Source organism: Dermochelys coriacea, chromosome 7, assembly GCF_009764565.3.
Source record: "Dermochelys coriacea isolate rDerCor1 chromosome 7, rDerCor1.pri.v4, whole genome shotgun sequence".
NCBI lineage: Eukaryota > Metazoa > Chordata > Testudines > Dermochelyidae > Dermochelys > Dermochelys coriacea.
This window is the reverse complement of record NC_050074.1, coordinates 93823734-93848166: the sequence shown is the minus strand read 5'-3', so window position 1 is coordinate 93848166 and position 24433 is coordinate 93823734. Positions and strand designations below refer to the sequence as shown.

Genomic DNA, 24433 nt, shown 5'->3' with positions numbered 1-24433 from the left:
TGTCCATCTCGCTATCAAAATTATACAAGTCTTGATTTTCTGTGATTATGCTCCATATGTATAGTGCTATAACTGATGTTTGTGAAAGTGAGTTGAGTTTTTATATAAAAAGCAAACATTGTTTATAAATACCATATGGTTTTGCAGAGTACTTAATTGCAGCTTATAAAGTTTGCTTTATCTTCATGACTTCCGTAATTCCATGGAACACACACTGTTTATCAGATTTGAGGATTACTTTTTTTCCAAGCAATTTACCAGATATTATTGTACTTCACTGTGAACTCATTTTTGACACGCTCCTCATGATATATTGAAAATTCTGGGCTCATCAGAACATTTTTCCAGGCTCGGGTGCACTGTATACTGATTCAGTCTTTATTGTTCCCATTTAGTTCAATAGGAGTTCTGTGCACAGAACAAAGACAAAATATGGCCCACTATCCACAATGCATTTAAGAAAGCCAATACATTTATCAGTATAATTATTTAAAATGATTATTTTCGTAGTAGAGTTTAAAAGAAAAATCTCTTTTAGACTTTTTCCTGAAAGGTATATCTTGCACTGTTTTAAATCAAGATAATATACATTTATTTAGAACAAATCTGTGCAATCTTGGTTGTTAATGATCCAGGTTTATGTGAGTTTTGTGTTGTTAATCAGTAATAATTAGAGCATAATGTATTTTATACGTATATTAATATTATGAGATACATAGAGAAATCCACACTCAGTATATTCCTGAAGGGTATTGAATATCGTGAATTTCTAAGTGCATCTTTCTCTTTCAATCTGAAGTGAAAACAACACCAATTAATAACTTTTTTCAAAAATTGATTTTGAAAAAAAAAACCACTGGGAAATAAACCTGACAAAATTACAAAACTCCCTTTAAATGGTATTCCATTATCTTGAAATCAAGTCAGTTTAAAAAAAAAGTTCACCAGTATATTGGCTGCATATAAACTGGCTCAACATAAGAAATGTCAATTTCTGTATTAATTTGTCACATTAACAATCCAACTTCTGCCATTTTGCTTGCTTATGTGACAATACTCTTTGTAAAACAATGCCTCAGATAGGTGATTTAAAACTGAGTCTCTCTACCTCAAATGCTTACTAGAAGAAAAATGGTGCTGATGCATGTATATTTGCATTGTCGTCTTTTACAGGCAAAAATGAACTTTATTCATAAGATTACATTTATTTTTTTTTCTCACTATTTCAGCTGGTTGATCCCATTTTTAACAGCCCCTTTTGACCCATTTTCTTTTTTGCGATTTTGCTAAAATGTCCAGACATCTCTCCTTGCGTATTCACTGTCCCTAGCAGCTGTAGCCTATCCTGCAGTTTCCCACCCTTCTTGTTTTCTATCAAGAGTATGTGAAAAAATATCTTCACTAGTATTTCAAACAAACAAACCAAAAATATATGAATTTGAAATAATTTTTCACTCATTTAAAGAAGACCTTCTATGGAATTTTCTTCCAGCTGTTGTACTGTCTTTCTCTCTGAGGTTTTCTCCAATTGTGACAAAGTCTCACAGCTATTGGTTGATGAGATTCAGATTGTAACAGATAGTGTAGGTCTCCTCTTAATGATTATGCATACACTCCGCCATTGTTAATGTGAGCTATTCCCATGCACACAGGGAGTCTCACCTCCCAGATTATTGCTGGAAGTTCAACTTGAACATCAACCTTCCCCTCCTCTCAACTATGAACATATTGTGTTATACAACTTTTTCAGTTAACTGGCAAAATTGCATTTTGCTTTTAGTACAATTTACAAAAAGTAAAATGAGAAACTGGTTTTTAAAGTCATTTTGTCTTTATGAACAGAATGTATCACATACTTCTACTTTATGCTGAGTGAAGCTCCCTACCTATGGATAAACATGTATAAAAAGGGGTTAAAAATAAAGTGTAGGATGGAAAGCCTCCCTTCAGGGTCTTGACTGGTGATTCCTTAATATATAAAGGAATACTGTTACTCTTTGTGTCGTGTTGAGCAGGGATTGCAAGGCTGCTGCACTCCACAAGTGTGATCAGAGGTTACATGAGGGCACAAGTAAGGTAAAGATACTAGTGGCCATATTTTCAAGAGCTGAGCTCCCATTTATTTAGTCACTTAAATAAATGACCAAATTGGGTGTTGCATTCTTTGGGATATCTGGTCCAGGTATGAACCCTCATACTGACTGGTAGTAAGTCGCAAGCCCTCCATATGCTTGGTTTCCTGCTTTCAAGAGTGCAGGATAAAAAAAACAGTGTGGAGAATGATGTGGAGGGTGTGGGTGGAGAATGAGCTTATTTGAGGAGACGAGTTTAAGTATCGTCGTCAGAATCATAGAAATGTAGTGCTGGAAGTGATCTTGAGAAGTTATCAAATCCAGCCCCCAGTACTAAGGTAGGACCATCCCTGATAGGTGTTTCTCTAAGCTTTTCTTAAAGACCTCCAATGGTAGAGACTCTACAACCTCCACTGGAAGCCTATTCCAGAGCTTAACAACCCTTATAGTTAGAAAGTTATTCCTAATATCTAACCTAAATCTCCCTTGCTACATATTAATTCTTCTTGGCCTATCTTCATTGGACATGGAGAACAATTGATCACAGTGCTCTTTATAAAAGCCCTTAACATATTTGAAGACTGTTATCAGGTCCCCCTTCAGTTTTCTTTTCTCAAGGCTACATATGCCCATTTTTTTAAATCTTTCCTCGTAGGTAAGGTTTTCTAAACCCTTTGTCATTTTTGTTGCTCTTCTCTGAACTCTCTCCAATTTGTCCCCATCTTTCCTGAAGTCTGGCACCCAGAATTGAACACAATACTCCAGCTTAGGCCTCACCAGTGCCGAATAGAGTGGGATAATTACCTCCCATGTCTTACATAGGATGCTGCTGTTAATACAACCCAGAATATTAGCCTTTTTCGCAACTGCATCACAGTGACTCCTATTCAGTTTTTAATCCAGTACAACCCCCACGTCCTTTTCATTTCAGCAGCACCAGCAGCTAGCCATTTATCCCCCATTTTGTAGTTGTGTATTTGGTATTTCCTTCCTAAGTGTGGTACTTTGCATTTGTCTTCATTGTCTTCATATTCTTGTTGAATGAAAATGAACTGCTTAGGTCTCACTCCTGCTATTAGTCAGAAGTAACTTAGGGCCGGATTTTTAAAGTTATCTAGGTGTCTTTTGAGTACTACTGCAATACAAATAATACTAATATATGGTAACGAATGGGAAAAATAAATACATGCATAAATCCATTATGTGACTATATAGAACCATGTGTGCTGAATGTGATAAAACCACATCAAGTGTGTATATGAGGTATGCTAGAATACTTTCATTTTCAAACCTTTTGTATTATACATCACTTGAATTGTCACTTAGGTTTATGACATGGAACTGGGTGAAGAATTTTATCTTCCACAAAATAAGAAGGAAAGTAGACAGATAGCACCAGAGCTCTCAGATCTTGTCATCTATTGCCAAGCTGTAAAATTCCCTGGTAAGTATGCTTATTGCTTTACATTTTCTAAATCTTAGGAACATTACAGTCATATAATTGTAACTGCTTTTCTGCGGAATTCAAACTGTAGTATGTGGGGAAATATGCCTTTTTGTGATTATGGATTCTGTCCGATGACTGATGATTCTATGTGCTGCGTTTGTCATGGAGGGAAAAAGTACTCCAACCCTTAAACTATAGTGAACTGGCTAATTCCTATCTGAATGACAGCTAAGAACAAGCTGTTTCGTAAAGCTTTTCATTAGAATTTCACATAAGGAGCTGCTGTGCCAGGTCTGAAGAAGAGTATGCAGCCTCTGGGAGGCGGAGCAGGTCAGGACTCTTTAGGAATAGGTTCCAAGTTAGCTTGTCACACCACTGCCAGAAGCCTTCCCTTTCACCTGCACCCCTGACATTATTATCTACATCCCTCATGACCCAGTAATTGGGCTAGACACCAGCTGGGGAATGGAGAGAGAGAAAGAGGTCATGTTGGGGATAAGGCTAAAAGGGAAACTGGCATGGAACCAAGAGTAGAGAACATCTGGAGAGAAGGCCAGCAGCCCAGGTAAGGTGGATGGGTGGCAGGAAGAAAATGGCCCATGATAGGTATGTAGCAGTGATCCCGCAGGAAGACAGAGAGGTAAGAGGGATCGGAAAACAGTAGGAGGTGGAGGAAATGAAATTGAGATTACTTGTCTTCATTTGCTCAGAACAGAACACTGAGGACGAGCTCTCCAGTCAACATCATTCTTGAATTGTGGACACCAGAACATATGATCAAGTGAAAGCTAAGGGAATTACTCCAAATATGAATGTGAAGACCTAGGCTAACACTTGAACACTGCCTGATGCAGTGACCCCGGTCAACAACCTGTACTCCCAAGAAATACATAATAACTGTGGTTTGGGAGCAATAAGCTCTGATGACCAGAACAATATTCCAGTATTGGTTACATCAGAGCCAAATAGAGCAGTAATATAACCTCCCTACTTTTACTTGATATTCCCCTGTTTATACATCCTAAAACAAACATGTTTTCTTCCTTCTCCTTGATAAAAATGTTAAACAGGATAGGGCCAAGAATTGATTCCTGTGAGACCCCTCTGGAAATGTTACCAGTTGATGATGATTCCCCAATTACAATTCCATTTTGAGACCTATCAGTTATTCAGTTTTTATTCCATTTCATGTGTGCCATGTTGAACTTGTATTGATCTAGTTTCTTAATCAAAACATTGTGTGGTGCTTTACAGAAGTCTAAGTATATTACATCAGCACTGTTACCTTTATCAGACCGATTTGTAATCTCATCAGAAGAAGAGATTGTGAGTTTGATAACATATATTTTCCATAAGCCCATGTCGATTGGCACTTATTATAGTACCCTCCTCTAATTCATGAAAGCATTTTATCTGTTCTGATTGTTTATGGTGTGGAGAACGAGAATGATGTCTGTATTATGTCTATGAATATTATGAATGTTATCTCATTTTACCTGCTCGTTTTATCTGATTACATGAAGTTGAATTAAAAGGGGTTGTTAGGAAAAGACAGGAAACAACACCATTGTCACAGCTAAGACATCTTTGGATAAAAAAAACTTCCAGGAGGCAACGGTTGAGCTACAAAATGAAGAAGATGCTCTTCCTAGGTGCCAGCCGAATGTTACACTGCTGTTTTGCCAAGGCCAGAGTTTAAGATCAAAAGAATAATGCTCCACTGAAAAATCCCTGCCTAGAGAGAAAGGGAGAATGACTTGTTTGCAGCTGCTAAGGGAGAGACTCTGCAAGAGAGACTGAGATAGGCAGAGCATGCAGCAGGGCTCTGTGGGATGTGTCAGAGGCAGCTGGGTTCACTTATGCTTTGAGAGATGTGATGAACTCTAGACAGGACCCAGGCAGGCAGAACTTTTGTGGTTTTAACCTTTTCCTCTGTTTGCTATGTAACTCTCTGTGAATGGACAGTATGTCTCTTTGGAAGGAGCTGTGCTGAGTCACCTTAATCAGCCAGTGGTCACAGGATCCCAGAGAGACAGCTGTGTCTGTCATCATAGCAAAGTTGGAATCAGGGAGTTGCACCCGGGATCCAGTCTAGGAGTGATAAAGCCATGGAGTTCCACCAGGAGAGAGGGAAAGGCAGAGAAACCTGTCACCTGAGGGTTGCACTCGACAGGCCCTATAACTATGACAGTAAAGTGGGAATAAGGAGTGGTGTTGCCCATTGATCCAATCCAAAGAGTGCCACTGTGGGAAGAGTGCAGCAGGTAGAGGCCCTGTCACTTGGAAAAGGTGCCTAAAGGAGAGACGGGGGACAGATCACAGATGCAGTTTGCTGCTGAACCATCACATGCGGGTAGGGCTCAACTTACCCTAGTGTTTTGCTTTGCCCTCAGATAATTCAGGTAACAGGTTAGTCTGTTTCCTTAGTGACTGTCTCCACAACAAGGGCTTGAAACATAAGACTTGATTGCCAAAAGTTTTGCTCCTTTGAGACCTTACTTAATCTTCCAATGTGGAAAGGACCCAACACCAGAAAAAACTGACGCACCCAGTGGGCCCAGTTCTACAGTCCAGGTGACATCCACTTTGTACCACCTTTTATGCTCTTGGCCATGGGCTGGCCTGGCCTCAGATGCAACTTAGAGCAGCTTTAGCATTGCTCTAGTTTTCTCCTGGCTACAGATGGCCACCAAAGGATCATTCAGGCCATCAGTGCTCTGGTCATGCCTCGTATGTCAGGGAAGCAGAAGAAGAGGTGGTATAGGGCTGGCTATGCAGCCTCTACACAACCTGGAAATTAACCAAGTAACAAGTAATCCCAGTTTTACAGATACTTCGTGCTGCTGGAGTAGTGCTAATGAGCTATATCAAGGTCCAGGATCTGGCCAAATACACGTTGAAAAGGACAGAAGTCTGCTATGGGTTATCAGTTGCTCCATGTTCTTCCTAAATCATCTGAAATTTTATTTTGCAACGGATTATTATTCTAATATAGGTAGCTATGTTTAACACAGATAATTCTCCCAGTTGTACTAGCCAATACAGAAGGTATTAGAGTATTTCAGGTTTCAGAATAGCAGCCGTGTTAGTCTGTTGAAATACTTATTATTAGAGCACCTTCCTTTTACAAAAATATTATCTGTGTTTTCTTCATTTTGTTTCTTGGTTAATAGTGGGTAGAACTGGACGAAACTAGAGATTTCCAGTTTGTGGGAAATTTTTGATATTTTGAAATCTCCTGCAAACTGGACATCTTAAAAAAAAAAAAAAAAACCACCAAAACATGGTGTTTCCTAAACAAGGCATGATCCCTGGGACTGCTGCAGCTGCTAAGTGAAACTGACATTCTTGTCAGTTTCATTGCTTCCAGTGAACAGCTGTTGGAGTCTCATGGTCTGTGACTCCTGGCAGCCCCAACCTGAACTGTCCCAGACCAGGGGACCCAGGACTTCTAGACTTTGGGGCCAGGTGGCTCCCCATGGAGCCCAATTCCCAAGCAGGCAGCACAGGGAGCCAGCTGGCCTGGAAATCTGAAAACCCTGGGCACTTCCAGGATTTCCTGACTCAAGCTGAGGTTCTCATGTTTCCCAGTCTCCCTGCTGGGGAGCTGGGAGCCAAACAGTGGAACTCAGACTCCCAGCTCTGTCACGAAGGCTGGAAGCCCTGGCCTGGCGGGGCTGCCCAGAGCTATGGACCTTGGAAGCCATGAGTGGCTCCACTGAAATCATGTGCTTAACTTCATTCAGAATGCGCAAAAGCATTTGAAGGATTGAGACCTCGCTGCTAAACTGCAATAGGTTGAGTTCAGTGGGGCAGAATCCAATTTCTACTAAGCTTCAAATTAGTAGTTAAGATATTAATTTTCAGTGTAAATTCAGGATTTTCTTCTATTGTAACTTAAGTTTTCAATTTACATTTCTTTGTGCAATAATTTTTTTTCAAATTTTAATAAAAAATTTAAAAAAATGCAAGTTACAGATATGTCGTGGAGTTCCAATAGCATTCTTCACCTGGCTTTCATATGTTGAACTGATATCAAAAGAGCTCCTTGATATATTTTTACTTGGTCAGAGCTAACTGAAATACAAAAACCCACTGAAATCAATGGAAAGGCATTTAAATCAGTGGAAATGGAATCCATTGATTTCAGTGGAGTTTAGATCATGTCCTTAATTATTGTTTTGTTTTGACTATATGTATATAGAATAATATTTTATATAGTGCTTTTCATCTGAGTATCTCAAAACAGGTCATAATCATTAAGTGATTAAAAGATTTTCCACACTTACAAATATTTTCCATGGTTGAAATATGAGTTATAAATAGTAGTTTTAATATAATATAAGATGGACTCAAAAAGCCTCATGGGTCAACTAATATATTACCCTACGATTCTTTGGGATTGTCCTTTTATATCAAATTTAATCCTTTTTATCAGGTTCATTTGAACACATAGTCAGTGTCCTTGCCTACAATGTGTTAGTACTATGATATGGTATACTTGTATGTTTTGATTTACCAGAAAAACAGGTTAGATATATGATGGGTAGCATTATTTTTTAGGTTTCAGAGTAGCAGCCGTGTTAGTCTGTGTTCGCAAAAAGAAAAGGAGTACTTGTGGCACCTTAGAGACTAACAAATTTATTTGAGCATAAGCTTTCATGAGCTACAGCTCACTTCATCGGATGCATTTGGTGGAAAATACAGTGGAGAGATTTATATACGCGCACACACACAGAGAACATGAAACTATGGGTTTTATCATACACACTGTAAGGAGAGTGATCACTTAAGATGAGCCATCACCAGCAGCGGGGGGGGGGAAAGGAGGAAAACCTTTCATGGTGACAAGCAAGGTAGGCCATTTCCAGCAGTTAATAAGAACATCTGAGGAACAGTGGTGTGTAGGGTGGGGGGGAGAAATACCATGGGGAAATAGTTTTACTTTGTGTAATGACTCATCCATTCCCAGTCTCTATTCAAGCCTAAGTTAATTGTATCCAGTTTGCAAATTAATTCCAATTCAGCAGTCTCTCATTGGAATCGTTTTTTGAAGTTTTTTTGTTGAAGGATAGCCACCCTCAGGTCTGTAATCGAGTGACCAGAGAGATTGAAGTGTTCTCCAACTGGTTTTTGAATGTTATAATTCTTGACGTCTGATTTGTGTCCATTTATTCTTTTACGTAGAGACTGTCCAATTTGACCAATGTACATGGCAGAGAGGCATTGCTGGCACATGATGGCATATATCACATTGGTAGATGTGCAAGTGAACGAGCCTCTGATAGTGTGGCTGATGTGATTAGGTCCTATGATGGTGTCCCCTGAATAGATATGTGGACAGAGTTGGCAACGGGCTTTGTTGCAAGGATAGGTTCCTGGGTTAGTGGTTCTGTTGTGTGGTGTGTGGTTGCTGGTGAGTATTTGCTTTGGGTTGGGGGTCTGTCTATAAGCAAGGACTGGCCTGTCTCCCAAGATCACATTATTTTTTAGGTCTGAGTTTATTGTGACTGTTCATTGTAGAATTTGTTTTGAGAGTCATTGGGGCTATTCTGTAATACAAGACTTAAATCACTTCCTGTTCTCCAGCCAAAAATAAATCTAAGGAACAGTTATGTCACAAAGATTTTTTTTTTCCTGTGTTGCATTGTATATCATCTTCTTGATGATTGTAAATATAGTTAGACTCAGTTACTGGGAATCATATGCTAGTTGTCCTGTGTGCTACTTTAGTATTAGTGCCTCAAAGAATAAAGTGAAAAATGATGGAAAATGTCATGCCCTCTTGGTCATGTTTTTTGGCTTATTTATTTTATTTTTATGGGAACAGGCCTGTCAACGCTAAACCCATCTGGCTCTAGCAGAGGAAAGGAAAGAAAAAGCAGGAAGTCCATTTTTGGCAACAATCCTGGCAGACTAAGCCCTGGAGAGCCAGCAACACTTGCCAAAGCATCTGGAAAAGGTAAAGTCAGGATCTTCTTTCACCAATCACGTGGAATGACTCTGTACTCCAAAACACATACACCAGATCAAGTTGTTAAAGATCATACAATTTACTGTGTGCATGCTGCTCTCGAATTTTTGAATCACTTTTCATTAACAGTGCAGCTATTACAATAACTTCTTTATAAAGAATGAACTGTAGAGTATGGAATGTTAGTATAGGATTAATTTGCTGGAGGTATAAAGTTAGTCAGTTAAAAATTACTGATGAGAATGATTGATTCACAACTAACATATTTGTATCTTATAGCTTGAACATGTACCTGAGGATCAAGTTTATATATTAAAAGATACGGGAGGAGATTTTCACAGGTGCAAACGACAGTTAAACAGCTAACTGCCATTTTATGTCTTGAAAAGCTTCCCCATAGTCTTTAGGCAAAATCCTGCACTTAGACTTGGTGCAAACTTCAGTGGGCTGCAAGGGATATAAATCAGCAAAGAATTTGGCCCTCCATCTTTTACTGCAGGTTGTATAGTAAAGTTTAAAAGTGACATAGTAGTCTTAAAGAAATTTTATATTCTTTCCATTTAAACAATCTCTATATTCCAAGCAGCGTACTAGCAATATTATAAAGATTTCCAGCAATAAATTAAGAGTCAAGATTCAATTCAAACTATTAAGATAGTCTCACACATTAAATATCACATTAAATATATACTCATTTAATTCAAGGAAATGATATTCAGATACTTATGGAAATACCTCTTAATACATGCCTAGTTACAGTATCAGTTAGTATTTAACTATTATGTAGTCTCTCACTAATTGCTCTTACTGCACATGAAGAAAGAAATGTGATATCTATGTGAATGATCTAGAGATCATTTATTTTTACCCTGTCCAAAATACATAAATATACTTCACAGGAAAAAACTGATGCTTGAGGTTTGAGGATCTGCAGCTATAATTTGAGATTAATGTTTATTTTCCAGGTCCTTTTGAGGGTGCCCGGCAAACCTGGGAAGAACTTTGTTCTCCTCCTTTCAACCATACAACTTCTCTCAGTGCTATCATAAGGACACCTAAATGTTATCATATCTCTTCACTGAATGAGAATGCTGCCAAACGTCTGTGCAGACGGTATTCTCAGAAACTGATTGAGCATACCACATGTCAGCTATTGAGAACATATCCTGCTGCCACTCGCATTGACTCTTCAAACCCCCATCCCCTTATATTCTGGCTCCATGGAATACAGCTAGTGGCAGTTAACTATCAAACTGATGGTACGGGTAGAATAATTCCTCTAGTAATATATATTTATGTACATTTTAAACATAAAATAAGTGCTTCCTTCATTATGAAACTGTATTTACCATAATATTCCTTTATCTTACCATCATCTGTATTTGTGGATTTATTAAACAGATGTTGGCTTATTTGGCAAAGATACTGTACTTGAAAAAGTTTTGAGTAAATATATACCTGGGTGGTAACTCATAAAGATTCAATAGGGACCAGATTGTATCCATTAGCACAGCCTGCGTAAGAGGTGTTGCATAAGGGCACCACCCCAGAAATAGCCCTGGGAGAAATTGTGACTCTAACAGGCGCAATTCGTCCCATGCTCCTCTTTTGTTCCCAGAGAGGTAATTTATGCCAGCTCTTGAAAGGGTGCATCTTCCTTCCCAACACATGCCCAACCAACCAACCTTCCTCACCCACTTGCTTGCTGCAGAGAACATCATACCCTGCATTGTACCCAGGAGGGAGACAGATGATTTGGGTAAAATTCCATGTGGCCATTTGAGATTGTGGGGGGTGGGCCTTTACCTCCCCTTACTTCCTTGTGCAACCATGTTAAGGCTAAAAGCAATCTAGCCCATGTGAATTAGTGCTTCCAGAATACTGGAATTCTGTGCCTAATTTGGTAGGTCTTCTGCCTCACTGATGATGTGGAAGTTCCTAGAGCACTGCACCCACAGATACCATAATTGGCTGGAATCCAGCACTTTTACAGTGCTGTAGCTATAATATCATTTATGATAACTTTTTAAGTATACTAAGACACTGAATTCCCTTATCATAGAAGTGACTCCTCTGGAACAAAGTCTGGGTACTGATGCAGTGTTGGTTACAATCTTTGGGCTATATTCTGTCCCTACTTATGCTCCCTTACCTTTTAGGTTTTCATAAAAAGTTGCTCCATTTAGCTGTTTTCAAATTACACAATCCTTTTTTTTTTCATCCTAGATTTTGGGGAAAATCTCAGGAAACTTGCTAGGTATTGTTAGTGGGTGTGGCCAAGTCCTAAATAGAACAAAAACTAGAAAATGGGTGAAACTGGAAAATCCTTATTTTTTAAAGTATAAACTATTTGGGCAACTTGGATATGTAAGTTAAAGCTGTCCAAGAAATTTAATATTAGTTTTATACTGTCAATTCATTTTTAACAGTAATCTTTAAAAAACCCCACATTTTGCTGTCTTTCTATTGAATCTTCACTATTTTTCAGTTGTGACTGCTTTACTTTTGCAGATCTCCCTCTGCATCTTAATGCAGCGATGTTTGAGGCGAATGGTGGCTGTGGGTGTGTTTTGAAACCCTCTGTTCTGTGGGACAAGAACTGTCCAATGTACCAGCAATTTTCTCCATTAGACCGAGATCTGTATAATATAGAGCCAGCTATATATTCTTTAACAGTAAGTACATTTTAAGGAATGCTAAATATTTAAAATATGAATATTTAATATTAAAAGCTAAATATTCAAACTGGATGTTGTGTAACTTCAGTCCTAAAGGGATCGCATCATATCGCATCATAACACTTCTATATTAATATATTCTATAATAATTAGAACATAAGAATGGCCATACTGGGTCAGACCAAAGGTCCATCTAGCCCAGTATCCTGTCTTCTGACAGTGGCCAATGCCAGGTGCCCCAGAGGGAATGAACAGAACGGGTAATCATCAAGTGATTCATCCCCTGTCACCCATTCCCAGCTTCTGGCAAACAGAGGCTAGGGACATCATCCCTTCTCACCCTGGCTAATAGCCATTGATGGACCTATCCTCCATGAACTAATTAGTTCTTTTTTGAACCCTGTTATAGGCTTGGCCTTCACAACATCCTCTGGCAAAAAGTTCCACAAACTTACTGTGCGTTGTGTGAAAAATACTTCCTTTTGTTTGTTTTAAACCTGCTGCCTATTAATTTCATTTGGTGACCCCCTAGTTCTTGTGTTATGAGAAGGAGTAAATAACACTTTCTTATTTACTTTCTCCATACCAATCATGATTTTATAGATGTCAATCATATCCCCCCTTAGTCATCGCTTTTCTAAGTTGAAAAGTCTCAGTCTTCTTATCTCTCCACAGCCGTTCCATACCCCTAATCATTTTTGTTGCTCTTTTCTGAACCTTTTCAAATTGCAATTCATGTCTACCTCGCTATATCGCGGTCCTCGGGAGCCAAAAAATCGTACCACGTTATAGGTGAAATCACGTTATATCGAACTTGCTATGGAGGACCACGTAGGGAAGGCTGTGCCTATCCGACCCCCGCCTACTTCCTGCTCCCTGACTGACCCCTCAACCCATCCAACCCCCCATCCCCTGACCACCCCCCAAGACCCTCTGCCCCTTATCCATCCCCCCAGCCTGGCCCCCTTAACACTCCACTCAGAGCAGCGTGTCTGAGCCAGACACACTGCTGCCATAGGTGCCAACTCCAGGGCTGGAGCACCCGTGGAGAAAAATTGGTGGGTGCAGAGCACCCACCGACAGCTCCCCGCCCCAGCTCACCTCCGCTCTGCCTCCTCCCCGAGCGCGCCGCCGCCACTCCGCTTCTCTCACATCCCTCTCTCCCTCCAAGGCTTGCTGCGAATCAGCTGTTTGGCGCGGCAAGCCTAGGAGGGAGGGAGAAGCGGAGTGGCGGTGCGCTCAGGAGAGGAGGCGGAGGTGGAGCAGAGGTGAGCTGGGGAGGGGAGCGGTGTGCGGTATCAACCTTGAATTTCATCTGCCATTTTGTTGCCCGTCACCCAGTTTTATGAGATCCTTTTGTAGCTCTTTGCAGTGTGCCTCAGACTTAACTATCCTGAGTAGTTTTGTATCATCTGAAAATTTTGCCACCTCACTGTTTACCCCTTTTTCCAGATCATTTATGAATATGTTGAATAGGACTGGTACCAGTACAAACCCTTGGGGGACATCACTATTTATGTCTCTCCATTCTGAAAACTGATGATTTAGTCCTACCCTTTGTATCCTATCATTTAACTAGTTACAGATCCATGAGAGGACCTTTCCTCTTATCCCATGACACCTTATCTGGGGACCTTGTCAAAGGCTTTCTGAAAATCTAAGTACACTATATCCACTGGATCTCCCTTCTCCACATGCTTGTTTACCTCCTCAAAGAATTCTAGTAGATTGGTGAGGCATGATTTCCCTTTACAAAAACCATGTTGACCCTTCCCCAACAAATTATGTTCATCGTGTGTCTGACAATTTTGTACTTTACTATAGTTTCAAACAGTTTGCCTGAAGTCAGGCTTACAGGCCTGTAATTGCTGGGATCACCCCTGGAGCCCTTTTTAAAAATTGGCATCACGTTATCTATCCTCCAGTCATTTGGTACAGAATAATGACTTGTAATAACTAAGATCAGGAAATTAAAAAGTTACTGGTGGGGAGGGGGGAATTCTCTAGTTTGTTTATTTGTGCATTGACAGCACTGGGCTTATAGTGTTTTTCACTGTTTCCCCTTGTTGACGTGAGTGCTTACCCCTACGTTCCTGTGAATAAATTGAACAACTGTCATGTCAAGCTTGAACAAAATAGAAGTATTGCAAATGTTAGGCCTCAAACGTCCATATTCTGCAAAATGCAAGCCTTGCAAAAATAAAACTTACGCTTGTGACTTGTGGTCAGGAAATGAGGCGACCAGATAGTGATTTATACTGACTCCTATGTACTTATCAATACAAAATTACCCACATTCAAAATCTAATTGGCTACAGAAAATAAATAGGCCTAAAAATTAAATATGCATCAATTATACAATTAGGGCAACCACATAAACAATGTGGCCCACCCTGATTGGTTGGTCTGTTCTAAAACACGGCCGTCAGATCAGATAAAAAGGCGAAGGCACAGGAGTGAGCGTGTGCGTGTGTGTGTGTGTTTGTGTGTGTGTGTGTTGTCGGTCGTACCTGACCCACAGCTCCTGAACCGAAGGGATGTGCACTTCTCGACTGTCTGTACCTGGCTAGTGCGGAAAATGGCCAACTGAAGGGTAATGTATTTTTTCAGACGAATGCAGGGTATGTCTATGGAGTAAAGAAGTCTGGTCGCTCAAGCCGAATTGATCGTAGTCGTATCGATACCATAGTATAAAATCAATAGTAGATGGCTGATGCATAATAGCTTTGCATGTGTTATTGCTTGTCTTTTACATAGTCCTAGCAAAAGCATGTAGTGCTGTCGTTCATCAGCTTTATGTTGCCTTTAAAAACACCAGGAATATAGGGCTGGTGAACAATAGTTTTACCTATGCTTGTCTTCGGGGCTTATATTATAATCTATTAGGACCAGCATATGTAGAGTCACTGTTCAGGAACTCGCAAATGGTCCACAATATTACTTGTACTTGCGCTTGTCTTCAGTATAATCTGCCTTTTGTACCGAGACATGGCGATGCATGGGACTGCACCTCTCTCACCCCTCTGGTGGCCACCTTCTCGGCTCTGATGACCAGTGCCATCTCTGGACTCTCTCACTGGATCGTCTTTGTCTCGGCCCTTTGCCCAAGTCACACATCTTCCCTTCTGGGGTTCAGCTGAAAAACATTTTTTTCACTCCACCTGGGCTTAACTCTAAACAAAAAGGTCCTTTGCCCCTTCTGGGCTCCTCCCCCCATCAGGATACTGACTGATTGCTGGGAATCCAAATACTACTTAAACTACCCTTCTGCCCCTTCTGCTTGTATCTCATTCCCTGGTATTCACAGACCCTAGATTGGGGGTTCCTCTCCACTCTAGGGCCCCACCATAGGAAGTGGCCCTGCTCCTGTAGCTATGCTTTCTGGCCACAGATAATCCCAAATACTGGACCTTCTTTGAGGCCCTTCCGAGGGACAGGGAACTCTCCCTAGCTTCTCTCTCCTGGGTCCCTCCCCATCAGCTGAACTCCCTCAGCTCCTTATTCAGCCTAGCTCCACCTCCCAGGGGTCTCTGATAATCATGCTTCTTGCAGCTTCCCAGCCAGCTCCCTTTTCAACCAGTCCTTACTCAGCCAGCTCTGTTACTCTTTTGGAACAGCAACCCCAGGGCAATTATTGACTCATAGAAATGTAGGGCTGAAAGGGGCATCGAAGTCAGCAAGTCCAGCCCCCAGTGCTGAGGCAGGACCAAGTAAACCTGGATCATCCCTGACAGATGTTTGTCCAACTTCTTCTTAAAAACCTCCAATGAGAAGGATGTCATAGTCTCCCTTGGAATTTATTCCAAAACTTAACTACTCTTATAGTTAGTAAGTTTTTCCGAATATCTAGCCTAAATCTCCCTTGCTGTAGATTAAGCCTATTGTTTCTTGTCCTACCTTCAGTGGATATGGAGAACAATTGATCACAGTCCTCTTTATAACAACCCTTAACACATTTGAAGACTGTGATCACGTCACCCGCTCAGTCTGCTTTCCCCAAGACTAAACATGCCCAGGTTTTTAACTTTCCGCACAGGTCAAGTTTTCTAAACCTTTTATCATTTTAGTTGCTCTTCTCTGAACTATTTCCAGTTTTTTCACATCTTTCTTAGTGTGACACCCAGAACTGGATACAGTACTACAGCTGAGGTCTCGCCAGTGCCCAGGAGAGAGGGATAATCGCCTCCTATGTATTATACTCCTGTTAACTCACCCCAGAATATTAGCCTTTTTCACAACTGCATCACAATAGTGACTGCTATTCAGTTTGTGATCCACTAAAACACCCAGATCCTTGTCAGCAGTGCTACTGCCTAGCCAGTTATTCCCCATTTTGGTGTTGTGCTTTTGATTTTTCCTTCCTAAGTAAGATACTTTGTATTTGTCCTTACTGAATGTCATCTTGTTGAATTCAGATCAGTTCTTTAATTTGTCAATATCTTTCTGAATTACAATCTTGGCCTCCAAAGTGCTTCCAACCCCTGCCAGTTTGGTGTCATCTGCAGATTTTATAAGCATCCTCTTCATTTCATTAACCAAGTCATTAATGAAAATATTGATTAGTACCAGGCCCAGGACTGACCCCTGGAGGACCCCACTAGATACACCTTCTCAGTTTGATAGTGAACCATTGGTAACTACTCTGAATACAGTCTTTCAACCAGCTGTGCAGCCATCTTATAATAATTTCATCTAGACCACATTTCCCTAGTTTGCTTATGACTGTCATGTGGGACTGTGTCAAAAGCCTTACTAAAATCAAGATATATCCACTAGGCTAGTATTCCTGTCAAAGAAGGAAATTAGGTTGGTTTGGCATACTTTCCTCTAGACAAATCCATGCTGGCTATTCCATATAACCATCTAGAAAATGCTTACAAATGGATTGTTTAATAATTTGTTACAGTACCTTTCCATGTATTGAAGTTAGGCAGACTGCACCATAAGTCTCTGGGTCCTCTTTCTTCCCCTTTTCAAAGATAAGTACTGTGTTTAGCCTTTTCCAGTCCTCTGGAAGCTCACTCATCTTCCATGAGTTCTCAAAGATAATCACTAACGGTTCCAGGATTGCTGCAGCTAGTTCCTCAAGTACCCAGGATGAATTTCTTCAGGCCCTGCCACCTTGAATACATCTAACTTATCTAAATATTCTTTAACCTGTTCTTTCCCTATTTTGGCTTGCATTCTTTCCCCCTTGTTGTTGATATTAATTGTGCTGAGTATCTGATCGCCACATTTTTAGTGAAGGCTGAACAAAACAGGCATTAAACCCCTCAGCCTTCTTGATGTCATTCATTATTACCTCTACTTCCTTGTTAAGTAGACGACATACACTTTCCTTAATTTTTCTCTTGCTCCTAATGTAGTGAAATAACCAGTACTTATTGCCTTTTATATCCCTTGCTAGATGTATCTCATTTTGTGCCCTACATGCTTGTACTATTCTTTTGTACTCATCCTTAGCAATTTATACATTTTTCCACTTTCTGTAAATTTGTTTTTGATTTTCAGGTCATTGAAGAGCTCCTGAGGGAGCCATATTGGCCTCTTACTATTCTTCCTATCCTTTCCGTCACATCAGGGTAGTTTGCAGTTGTGCTTTTAATACGCTGTCCTTGAGAAATTGCCAGCTCTTCTGAACTCCTGTATCCCTTAGATCAGTGGTTTTCAACCAGGGGTCCGAGGCCCCCTGGAGGGCTGCAAGCAGTTTAAGGGGTCATCCAAACATGGCCAGTGTTAAACTTGCTAGGGCCCAAGGCAGAAAGCCAAAGCCCCACCACAATGGACTGCAGCCGGGGCCCCAAGCCCCACATCTGGGTCTGAAGCCAAAGCCTGAGTAACTTAGCTTCACAGTGCCCCCTGTGGTTGGAGCCCTGGTCACTTGCCCTGCTTGCTACCCCTTAACACTGGCCCTGGGTTTTATATGCAGAAAAACAGTTGTGGCACAGCTGGACTGTGCAGTTTTTATAGCATTTTGGGGAGGAGGGGGGTGCTTAGAAAGAAAAAGTTTGAGAACCGCTGCCTTAGATGATCTCAGGGTCCTTACCTACCAGTTCTCTGAGTTTCAGTCTGCTTTTTTGAAGTTCATTGTCTTTGTTCTGCTGCTTTCACTACTTCCTTTCCTTAGAATTACAAAATTTACTATTTCATGATCCAAATTGCCTTCAGCCTTCAGATTCTCAACCAGTTTCTCCCCTATTGGTTAGAATCAAGTCCAAAATGGCTGTCCTCCTGGTTACTGCCTCCATTTTCTGAAACAAAAAGTTGTCCCAATACATTCCAAAAACTTATTGGAAATTTTGTGTTTTGACATATTACTTTTCCAACAGATGTCTGGGTAGTTAGCCCCACATTACTACTTTGGTCTTGTGTTTTGGATATGTCTGTTTGTTCCAGAAATGCCTCATTCACCTCTGTGACAGGGTTTCCTCTCCACTCGTGGCACCTCCTGCTGGTCGCTCTGGGGATTAGCTCTGTCTCATGCTGTGCCCTCCTCAGCAGTCTCTCCACCTGTCATCTTCTCTCTGTATGCAGCCTCTCTCACTCTCAGTGCTGCCGCTTCCGGTCTGTGGGTTGGCCCTCCGACCAGGTCACTAAGTCCCTCCCCTTCCAAGGAAATCACAGTTTTTCTGGACCAGCTGTCTGGCGGGCATCTCTTAAACCCTGAACAACTACCCTGTAGCTAGTAAGGGAACCCAGGCCTACCCTCTACACTTGGGTTCCAGCTCAGGGCCCTATAATATGCAGCCTGGGCCTGTACTGCCTTTGACCTTGCTGCTGTTTCCCTGGGCTTTTTCCTACCTAACTGGCTCCCTTCGCCTTGGATTTGCCAGCTTCTCCACTCCATCCTCTGAGGGAGTGGGTGCAGCCCGCCTTCCTCCAGCCTCAAATACTCTCGTCCCCCTTTCCAGGAGTCACTGCCTTTTCCTAGCCACGGCCCTCCTCTCTGGCCAGCTACCTGCCTTTCTAAAGGTCCTATCCTGTTCATGCCAAGATGAGCCCATTCCTCCTCCATTAGCTCCCTGCCTTGCTGCCTAATTAGTAGCTTGGACCTATCTGGCCCCACCCAGCTCTTGCTAGGCCAGTGTGGGTGCATGCCCAATTACAACCTCCTGTTCCTGAATTAGTGGTCTCTAGTAGACCTTACCATGACATCTCCCCTATTTTTCCCCTTTTATCTTGACCCATACATTTTCAAATGGTTTATTTCTCACCTCCTTCTGGACCTCAGAACAAGTGGATATTTTTTTTATGTATATTGCAACACCTCCTCCCTTTTTATCCTGTCTGCCTTTCCTGAACAAGTGATATCCATCTATACCAATATTGAAGTCATGAGACTTATCCCACCAGGGCAATTAAGTCAGAATTTAGCTTATATACTAATACTTCTAGTTCTTCCTGTTTATTCCCCATAGTCCTTGCATTTGTGTATAGACATGTAAGATGTTGAGCAGATTCCCCTACTGATTTCTTTCATGTTGCTTCTATGACTTTATTGTAATTTTCCATGTCTCCCCCTCTCTGCTCCCCACATCTAGCCCTCTGTTGATCTGCCTGGACACCTGGCCCCTTGCTCCAGGGACCCAACACAGGAGTTGGCACTACTCCTTCCAGGCACAGGCAACTGGGCAACAAAATAGCAGATTAAATTCAGTGTTGATAAGTGCAAAATAACATACTTTCAAAAACATTATCCCAACTATATATACAAAATGATGGGGTCTAAATTGGCTGATACCATTCAAGAAACAGATCTTGGGGTCATCGTGGATAGTCGTCTGACATCTGCTCAATGTGCAGTGGCAGTCAAAAAAGCTAACAATGTTAGAAACCATTAGGAAAGGGATAGATAATAAGACAAGAAAATATCATAATGACACTATATAAACCCATGGCATGCCCACACCTTGAATACTGCATGCAGTTCTGGTGGCTCCATCTCAAAAAAGATATATTAAAATTAAAGCTGTCAAGTGATTAAAAAAATGAAGCATGCAATTAATTGCAGTGTTAAGAATAGAATACCATGTATTTAATTATTTTTGGATGTTTTCTACATTTTCAAATGTATTGTTTTCAATTACAACACAGAATACAAAGTGTACAGTGTTCTCTTTATATTTATTTTTGATTACAATATTTGCACTGTAAAAAAAACAAAAAACAGTATTTTTCAGTTCACCTACTACAAATACTGTAGTGCAATCTCTTTATCATGAAAGTTGAACTTACAAATGTAGAATTATGTACAAAAAAACTGCATTCAAAAATAAAACAATGTAAAATTTTAGAGCCTGCAAGTCCAATCAGTTCTACTTCTTGTTCAGCCAATCGCTCAGACAAACAAGTTTGTTCACATTTACAGGAGATAATGCTGCCCACTTCTTGTTCACAATGTCACCTGAAAGTGAGAACAGGCATTCTCCTGGCACTGTTGTAGCCAGCATCACAAGATATTTATGTGCCAAATGCTCTAAAGATTCACATGTCCCTTCATGCTTCAACCACCATTCAAGGGGACATGCGTCCATGCTGATGACGGGTTCTGCTTGATAACAATCCAAAACAGTGCAGACTGATGCATGCTCATTTTCATTAGCTGAGTCAGATGCCACCAGCAGAAGATTGGTTTTCTTTTTTGTGATTCAGGTTCTGTAGTTTCCTCATAAGAGTGTTGCTCTTTTAAGACTTCTAAAAGCATGCTCCACACCCTGTTCCTCTCAGATTTTGGACGACACTTCAGTTTCTTAAACCTTGGGTCAAGTGCTGTAGCTATCTTTAGAAATCTCACATTGGTACTTCCTTTGCGTTTTGTGAAATCTGCAGTGAAAGTGTTCTTAAAATGAACAACATATGCTAGGTCATCATCCAAGACTGCTATAAAATGAAATATATGGCAGAATGCAGGTAAAACAGAGCAGAGGACATACACTTCTCCCCCAAGAAGTTCAGTCACAAATTTAATTAACGCATTCTTTTTTTAACGAGCGTCAGCATGGAAACATGTCCTGGAATGGTGGCTGAAGCATGAAGGGACATATGAATGTTTAGCATATCTGGCACATAAATACCTTGCAATGCCAGATACAAAAGTCCCATGCAAATGCCTGTTATCACTTTCTGATGACATTGCAAATAAGAAGAGGGCAGCATTATCTCCTTTAATGTAAACAAACTTGTTTGTCTTAGCAATTGGCTGAACAAGAAATAGAACTGAGTGGACTTGTAGGCTCTGAAGTTTTTGTTTGTGAGTGCATTACATAACAAAAAAAATCTACATTTGTAGGTTTCATTTTCATGATAGAGATTGCACTAGAGTACTTCTATGAGGTGAATTGAAAAACACTATTTCTTTTGTTTATCATTTTTACAGTGCAAATATTTGTAATAAAAATAATATACACTTTTATTTCAATTACAACACACAATACAATATATATGAAAATGTAGAAAAACATCCAAAATATTAAATAAATTTCAACTGGTATTCTATTGTTTAACAGTGCGATTTAAAACTGCGATTAATCACGATTAATTTTTTTGAGTTAATCGCAGCAGTTAACTGCAATTAATCGACAGCCCTAATTAAAATTAGAAAAAGTAGAGAAAGGCAACAAAAATTATTTGGGATATGTAACAGCTTCCATATGAGGAGAGATTAAAAAGAGTGAGACAGCTCAGCTGAGAAAAGAAATGACTAAGGGATGATGTGATAGAGGCTTGTAAAATCATGAATGGTGTGGAGAAGGTGAATAATGAAGTGTTTTATCCCCTTATATAACACAAGAATCAGGGATCATCCAATGAAATTAATAGACAGCAGGTTTAGAACAAACTAAGGGAAGTACTTCTTCACACTACATCCAGTCAACCTGTGGAACTCATTGCCAGGGGATGTTGAGAAGGCCAAAACTATAACTGGACTCAAAAATTAAATAAGTTTGTGGTGGACAAGTCCATCAATGGTTGTTAGCCAAAATAGTCAGGGACACAACCGCATGCTCTGAGTGTCCCTAAACATCTGACTGCCAGAAGCTGGACTGGACATCAGGGGATGGATCACTCAAGAATTGCCCTGTTCTGTTCTTTCCCTCTGAAATATCTGGTGCCAGTCACTGTCAGAAGACAGGATACTGGGCAAAATGGACCATTGGTCTGACCCACTATGGCCATTCTTTTGTTCCAATAACTCACCCATTTTCCTGACCTGTCACAGGCCTTTATAGCCCCATGTGTAGCCTGTCTCCTTTTAATTGGTTCACTTCAGCCTACCTGCTCTGACACAGCAGAGCTGTGCCTCGTTTATTCACAGGGCCCAGCTACTCTGTGACACCACCGTAGTGTCAGTTAGTGAGGCCCTGATCCTGCAAACATTACGCTGGGACTACTCACTTGAATAAAGTTACACATATGCTTAGGTATTTTTAGGGCTTCATTTCTCCCTTACTGGAAAGACTTTTAAAACATCAGTAGGGGTGCAGTGAAAAACCCCTAAATCTTTTTAAAAATAATATAATATAATGAGGACATATTATTTAAAGGATGTTCTGTCAGAAATTTGGATGTTTTGAAATTAGTCCCTTTGTGGAGATATTTGAGAACATTTATATGAGATTAACAGAAATCAAATGTATCCTAATTCTGAGCATTTAGGGTCAAATTCTCTCATTTATCAGAGTAACTCCATTGAAGTCAGTGGAGTTACTGTGATAACTGAAAGGAAAATTTGACCGTTATTATCTAGAATCCAAGTACAAGTACATATTTTTTGATTAACCTTCAAATACTTTGAATTGTTACATTCATGATCTATGTTCTATTTTTCAAAGGAAAGATACACTAGCAATTGTATTTGTTTTAAGCTGCTCTGTTTCTGAAATTACTATCTTGGCAATTCAGGATACTGAAGCAGGGTTGTAATTAGATCAACATGTTAACAAATTGTTCTTTGGAGTATGATAAATTTTATTTAACTTGAAAATGCAACATAAAAAACCCAACCCACTAATTGGTTACTTTGTGTTCTCCTCTGTTTCAGATTGTGTCTGGACAAAATGTTTGTCCTAGCAACAGCACGGGAAGTCCATGCATTGAAGTTGATGTACTTGGGATGTCTCTGGATAGCTGCCATTTTCGCACAAAACCCATTCATCGCAATACTCTCAACCCCATGTGGAATGAACAGTTTCTCTACCGGGTTCACTTTGAGGATCTGGTCTTTCTTAGATTTGCAGTTGTTGAAAACAACAGCTCAGCTGTAACTGCTCAAAGAATCATTCCACTAAAGGCTCTAAAAAGAGGTAAAATACAATTTGCACTAACTTTGTACACAGTGCCTAGATCCTGAATTATGACTGAGAGTGCTCTGTATCACTTGGTGGGAAGTATTTAGTTCTGGGGCCATCTGTCTCAAATGTCAATTAGAGCATTTTCAGCACTCAATTTATGCTGTGCTGGCTACCCTTTGCCCCCAGAGGCCATTGCAGGAACTTGTGATTACTAGGGCAGAAAGATGTCCCATCCATGCCCCCTTTTCCATGGCTCTGCACAGTGCACCAATGGCTGGGAAAGGTGGGGGGCAAAGTTTAGGGGTGCTACAGTTACTGTCACTTAGGATTTCCTCTACACCAGGAAATCCTCAAGAGGGGTGGTCAAGTTGGTCTCAGGGTTATCTTGTGCCACTGTGGTAATACAGAGTAGTCTCATCCTTCTGGATGATCTGGTCCATTACGTTCATTGTCGAGGATAAAAATAAATATTTCTGTGCTGTTTAATACTTGTAATTTATTTTGTTGCTTTCATGAATGAATGTATTTTGTACACAAAAGAAGGAATGACTTCAATGGAATTTAAGAGTATTCAGTCTCCTGAGGTACTCAGCACCTCATAGGATCATTCCCGTGTTGTTGCGCAGACAGGAATTTTAATTCAAATCATTACAGTGCTTTAATAGTTCAGGCAAAGCAAAATCTTAGATGCTCAAGTTTTCAACTTTATAAATCATGTATTCCACTTTAACATAATATGCTTGACAAGCTTTCTCTGCCCCAATGACATATTGTTTTAGGGTATAGACATCTCCAGCTACGAAACCTACACAATGAAGCCTTAGAAATCTCAAGTTTATTCATAAACAGTCGGAGGATGGAAGAAAATCCCTCTGGGAATGTTGTGCCTACCTCTTTGGTAATTTATTTTATGTGAATAGCAAATATGTTTGTTCATGTGTTCCAAATGACTAATAAACTGTTACAGTACA

The 24433-nt window shown here is 40.3% G+C and overlaps 1 protein-coding gene across 2 annotated transcripts in view; it reads left to right on the top strand.

Annotated features, from left to right (window-relative positions):
• Positions 1-24433, top strand: part of PLCE1 (phospholipase C epsilon 1) — a 340325-nt gene that overhangs the window by 296604 nt on the left and 19288 nt on the right. For both annotated transcript variants that reach the window (XM_038409060.2, XM_043518170.1), the window contains 6 exons: positions 3399-3516; positions 9350-9481; positions 10459-10752; positions 12005-12168; positions 23213-23474; positions 24242-24360. In XM_038409060.2, coding sequence (XP_038264988.1) covers positions 3399-3516; positions 9350-9481; positions 10459-10752; positions 12005-12168; positions 23213-23474; positions 24242-24360 — 1089 coding nt within the window. The remainder of the gene's footprint in view (positions 1-3398; positions 3517-9349; positions 9482-10458; positions 10753-12004; positions 12169-23212; positions 23475-24241; positions 24361-24433) is intronic.